General features: G+C 42.9%; 1 protein-coding gene across 1 annotated transcript in view; it reads right to left on the reverse strand.

The window, feature by feature from the left end:
- The window catches only part of PPP6C (protein phosphatase 6 catalytic subunit), a 38,223-nt gene extending 34,628 nt beyond the window's left edge, over positions 1-3,595 (reverse strand). The window contains exon 1 of the mRNA XM_052648505.1: positions 3,421-3,595. Within this exon, the coding sequence (XP_052504465.1) occupies positions 3,421-3,495 (75 nt within the window). The 5' untranslated portion in view covers positions 3,496-3,595. The remainder of the gene's footprint in view (positions 1-3,420) is intronic.
- Between the last annotated feature and the right edge of the window lie 2,405 nt (positions 3,596-6,000).

The raw sequence follows: 6,000 nt of genomic DNA on the forward strand, positions 1-6,000 counted from the left end.
AAGACAAGATATTACACTAGTTATTTTATATTAATTACATGTTGAAATTGTGTTAAATAAAATACTACTAAAAATGGATTTCACCTGTATATGTTTTTACTTTTAAAAATGTAAATATAATTTGCGGCTCACATTTATGAGCATTTTCTTTCTATTAGACAGCACTACTACAGACTATTTTCAGAAGATCGGATAGAATGTGATTCTATGGCCAAAAAGACAAGACAAAATGTCAAGCATTATCAGAAGGAGTTGAAAACACTATTTTAGTCCTATACAAAGCCATGGTCTATCTCTAACTGCTGTACTGTGTTCAGTTTTCCTTGCAATACCTGCAAAGATAATATGCAAAACCAAATAACTCAGGTAAACAGAATGATCAATAAGACAGGCAATAAGGTGAGTGGCAAGACTAACAGGTTTCAAGCCTAGAAGGATCATGACTACCACATATGAGAATCTATTAAATTAGACAGAGGCCGAACAAGGAGGTACAAAAGGTTCTCCATCAAATCTCAGAAAAAGCAAGGGAGGATTCTCTGAGGCTTTATGGAGGCATTTCAAACAGAGGTACAACTTTGCAGAGCAGGTGGTCTTACATGACAAACAGATGGCTCAAAGTAAACATAAAAGTGAGCTCCAAAAAAGACTGCATTAAATGATTAATCCATAGAAGTGGTTACTATTCCTGTGTTGTATGTCTGATGCAGACACTAGGATTCTCCCAGCCCCGACCACAGAAATCATCTTCAGTTCTTCAGTTTAAAAGGAAAAAACTGAATGGCACCTGGATGTGCCATTTCTTTACTTACATGGCACCTTTAAGAACTGTCAGAGAGATCAGACAATCTCCACTTTACAGATCCTTTCTCATGCCAAAATATTTAAGTGTTAAGTATTCGGTAAGCCTGTCTTTTATCATTCCTTCTTCCACTTAGCCAGATATGGAATCTGTGTCTTCTATGATCCTCTCTGAAATCTTTATAGTGGGTGAGAATCACATGAACTCTTTTTTTAAGAAAGGTTACCCTGTGGTCCACACACTTTCACATATCATTCTTATTTCTTAAAACAGTTATGTACTTTTGATCCAGGACTAATGATCTGACCACTTCCAAGGTAGATGCAGAGAGATCATGACTAGATCTAGAACATCCTATGCATTTATTATTTTATTTAGTATCTCCAACTTCCAGTCAATTCAAAACACAGGTAAATTTCTATTTTCCTACCAGAACAAAACTTTTGAATAATGATCATTAAGTGGCCCCAATGATTTCTTTTCTTCCTTTGATAGAATATTTTATTTTGGCTTTAAAGCGTCAGAAGAAATGCTCCTGGAATACTTTCTTGGCCCACCTAATTTTAGTTTGCACTTCATGCCAAGAGGGAGAAACAGAATTAAATTTCTTTAAATACACCAGAGATGCAGCACAAGAAAATTAATCTGATAAAATATTTTCAAGACAAAGAAGAAAAGCCTCTACTTACATAGAAAAATTTAGAATTCTTTTTTTTCTAGTATTGGAGGGGGGAGGGGGTGTGGATTTACTAGGAAACAGATACACACTAAATACAGTCCCATTGTGCTGTAAAGGGAAATGAAATGGTTTAACAAATACATTATTTTAGGCTGGGAAGGAAATCTGATGTTTATAAAACTAAGAGGTCAAAGAAAACTAAGCTGACCTATCTTTCCTATCATTTCAATACCCAAGATCAAGATATGTTTCATAATAAGCAACACCTTACTCATTATAAACATAAAGGTTAAAACTGCTTAAGAACAGAAAATGCCACCTCATTACACCAACATGCAAAAGCCAACTTCACCAATGGAATTAACAATGCTACTAAAAGACAACTGGTTAGTTTTCATATGAACTGGGTCGCAATGTTGGGTTGTTTTTCTTTTTTTCCCCTTAGGAAAATTCCTGTTTTCTAAAAAGTCATACAGCAGAAAGAAGCTTCAAAATGACTCTCACAAAAACATGGACTTCCCTAGTAATCCAGTGGCTCCCAATGCAGGAGGCCTGGGTTCAATCCCTGGTCAAGGAACTAGATTCACATGCCACAACTAGCAGTTTGTATGCCACAACTAAAGACCCCACATGCTGCAAATAAGACATGGCACAGCCAAACTAGTAAATAAAAATAACTTTTAAAAAAGAGCATAAAAGTTAATTTTTATTATTACTGGCTTTGTCCCTGTTTTAATTAAATTATCCTGCTAAAAAAGGGGGAAATGGACAAGAATGACACTCCTATCAAATAGCATATAATTAACACCTAAGTACAAATAAGTTATATTCACAACAGCTCCTGTGGCCTCAAGCATTTTGCATACTGTTAACAGATGTTCAACTCCCTGTACCAAAAGATGGAAAAAAGTATCTTCCTTAGAAGAAAACTCACAAAGATAAACTGCTGTAAACTCACGGCTTAAAGAATAAAATGAACTCAAAACTATCAACACTTTACCCACTTAGCACACAACAAATCAACTTAAATGAACAAAAAAACAGGCAAGGTAAAGACTGCTAGTGGCCTAAGAATTGGTTTTAACAAACGCAAAGAAACACTTGTCAAAAAGAGCAGTAGCCCAAAGATTTACATTCCTTTATTCTTACACTCATTCCTTTACTCAAACAGAGGTTTACTGTTACTCGGACTCGGCAGTACAAGGAACAACTCTCCTCCCTTGGAAAACTCTGAAAATTCAATCTTGAGCTAAGAAGAGATTTCGGGGGAGGGTGGACTTGACAGAAAAGTATTTGTATTTATTGACAGCCCCCTACTTTATCCACTTAAACTACCGCCCAACGATGTACTTGAAAACGGGTTCATAATGGAATTAGCAGGAGAAAACCAACACTCTGAGAAAGTACCTGGGAGAAGCGCTCGGGAAAGAGGGACGACCTGACGTTCTCACATCACCACCAGACCGCTCGGGACCCCCCTGCCCCTTCCCATACCCATTCCTCAGGCACCTGAACACACTGGGGCTGCGTTCCGGGCGCCGGCGACATCTCCTGTCAGACGCCGGCCACCCCGCGCTCCCGTCACCGCCCCTGCAGGGGATGACCCCGGGCCGCGAGAGCCGAGATCGGGGTAAAAGGAGAGGTGCCTTGCAAGCAAAGCCGTGAGGGCTGAGGGGGAAACCCGGGGGCAGAGGCCGCGACATCCCTCGGGATCCCCCCCGAGAGAACCGGGACAGCATTCGGGGGTCTCGGGCTCCCCCCGCCCCGCGCGTGACCCCAAGTCGGACCCGGTCGCCTCGCATCGCGTTAGGCCCTCCACCCTGATAGGACGGGATGCCGCCGGAGGGTCCCGCGGAGAGAGGAAGGGCGGGCCGGCGGGCGCCCCACTGCCGGAAGGGGCGAGCCCCGAAAGCAGCGCTCCCGCCCCGGCCGGGCTTACCTTCAAGTCGTTCTCCGGTAGGTATTTGCATAGCCGCGCTATCTCCACGTACTTGTCCAAGTCCAGGGGCGCCATTTTAGAAATAAGAAGCCCCGACGGCGGCAGCGGTATCCGCGGCGGTACCAGCGGCGGCAGCGGCGGAGGCCGAAGCCGGAACCCTCCCTACGTCACGTCCGGCCCGTGAGAGGCGTCTGCGCAGCGGCGTCAAGCTTGACCCGATTTTCCCCACTGCCTCGACACGCCCCACGCCCTCTCCCGCTGAACCCAGGCTGCAGGCCCCCCAAGAGGCCCCGTGGGTCCGGGGAGCGGAACCCGCTGAGACCCGTAGTTATCTGCCGCAGGGAGTGCTGGGATTTGTAGTTTTCTGTAGTGGCTAGCTGCTCCTCTTTTCCTTTCCTTTTCTTCGTCTTGACTTTCACCTCTTTGGGGACTCAGGGAGGCTTTTAAGATGCAAAACGGCAAAGCAGGTGACGTTAGCCATTCCTTGGTTTCTCACTCCTACTCTTTTAAGCATTCTCTTCGCCAGAATATGTTCAGTTAAAAATGGGGTAAGCCTGGCCAGAGAGTAACCTGTTTGCACGGTTGCCAAGGCAGTATGAAAACCTTGCCTAAATAAACCTTTGGCAGAGATGTCAGGCTACCAACTTTCCAGCCTAGAAAGAAAGGAAACAAATGTTTAAACTCTTCTTATGCCAAATACTATACAGATGCTGTTTTTCTGTCTAATCTTCATAACACTCGATAGGAAAGGAAGGCTCAGAGAGGTTACGTAACTTGTCCAGCTCTCACAGGGATAGGCGGGAGAGCCAAGGCTGAAATAGGTCTGGGTGGCCCACGAGGGCTGAGAGTTTATTGTATCCTCAGCACCTAAATCAGGACCTGGCACTTAGTACACCCTCAACATTCCTTCACTCAACAGCTATTAACTGAACACTTGTTATGTGCTAGGTACCCTGTAGGTGCTTGGGGTATCCAGCAAACAAAACAGACAAAGATATCCTCATCCTGTATCTATATTCTAGTAAAGGAGACAGAACATAAACAATAACTATAGTAAATAACTGTAGAGTATATTAGAAAGTGGTAACTGCTGCTGCTGCTGCTGCCAAGTCGCCCCAGTCGTGTCTGACTCTGTGCGACCCCATGGACTGCAGCCCACCAGGCTCCTGAGTCCATGGGATTTTCCAGGCAAGAGTACTGGAGTGGGGTGCCATTGCCTTCTCTGGTAACTGCTAGGGGGAAAAAAGGAACACAGCAGAGTAGGGGAGATGTAGTGATGCATGTTTAGGAATCAACAAAGAAGCAGAGGAGATAGCTCTCTAGTTACTTGAGAAAAATTACAAAGACAGCTGATGCAGAAACTCTAGATTAAAAAAAAAAAAAGCATGTCTAGAATCTTAGGGAAATGGCAAGAGGATTAGTGTGGTTGGATCAAGGTGAGAGGAGTAGAAGAGGAGATGAGAGAAAAGAACACTGATGTTTTACTTTTCATGCAATGAGGAATTATTGCAGACTTTTGAGCAGAGAAGTAACGATCTAACTTGTTTTAAAAGGATCTCTCTGGCTGCTGTGTAGGAGGCAGCAACTGCAGCTGAAAGACCAGTTAGGAGACAGTTCTATAACCCAATAACAGCAGGTGCTCCATAAATATTTGTTGTTCAAGTAATCCTGGATCCATCCTCTGGCCCTAAAGTGTATTTTGATGACATTTTATTGAGGTATCTGGGTGAAGTTCTTTGTATTATTCTTGTAACTGTTCTGTAAGTATGAAATTGTTTCAAAGTAAAATTAATCCTTAAAAGTTTGTTGCAGAATGGCACCCACAAGCATACATCTCTTCATTTATTCAATTAATAGTTATATAGTACCTGTGACTGTGGAGAAGGGCATGGCAACCCACTTCAGTATTCTTGCCTGGAGAATCCATGGATAGAGGAGCCTGGCGGGCTACACTCCATAGGGTCGCAGAGTTATACACGACGGAAGCGACTTAGCACGTACACACCTACGATATAAATGAAACATATAAGATTCCTGCCCTATGGGTAATACATTCTAATAACAAAAATAAATGAGCAAGAATTAATTGCAAAGTATAATTCATGGTAAAAAGGGAGAAAATGGGGTGCCACGAGTAAGAAAAATGGAGTAGAAGAGGCCTACATTATGTTGGCAACATATGGACATCACGTGTGCAGACTCTAGCACCAAATGGCTAAAGTTCAAACCCAGGTTCTAGTCCTCCCTGTGTGACTTTGGTAAAGTTATCTATCCTTTCTGTGCTCCAGTTTTCTCAGTTCCAATGTGGAGATAATAACAGTGCTTGCTTCATAGGGAGTGAATAAGAATACTTACCTTCCCCCTCAATATGTAGGGGAAAAAAGAATACTTATCTTCTAGGCTTGTACTGAAGTTTAATACAGTTGGTATATAGAAAGGGTTTAAAACAATGTTGTGTACAGTGAATACAAGGTGTTAGCTCTGAATATTGGCTGAGCAGAAAACATCTTTCTAAAGAGGTAACATACAAGACTTTAAGCAGGGGACTTCCCTGGTGGTCCAGTGGCTAAGACTCTGCAC

The sequence above is a fragment of the Budorcas taxicolor genome, chromosome 11 (genome assembly GCF_023091745.1).
Source record: "Budorcas taxicolor isolate Tak-1 chromosome 11, Takin1.1, whole genome shotgun sequence".
NCBI classification, from domain to species: Eukaryota; Metazoa; Chordata; class Mammalia; order Artiodactyla; family Bovidae; genus Budorcas; species Budorcas taxicolor.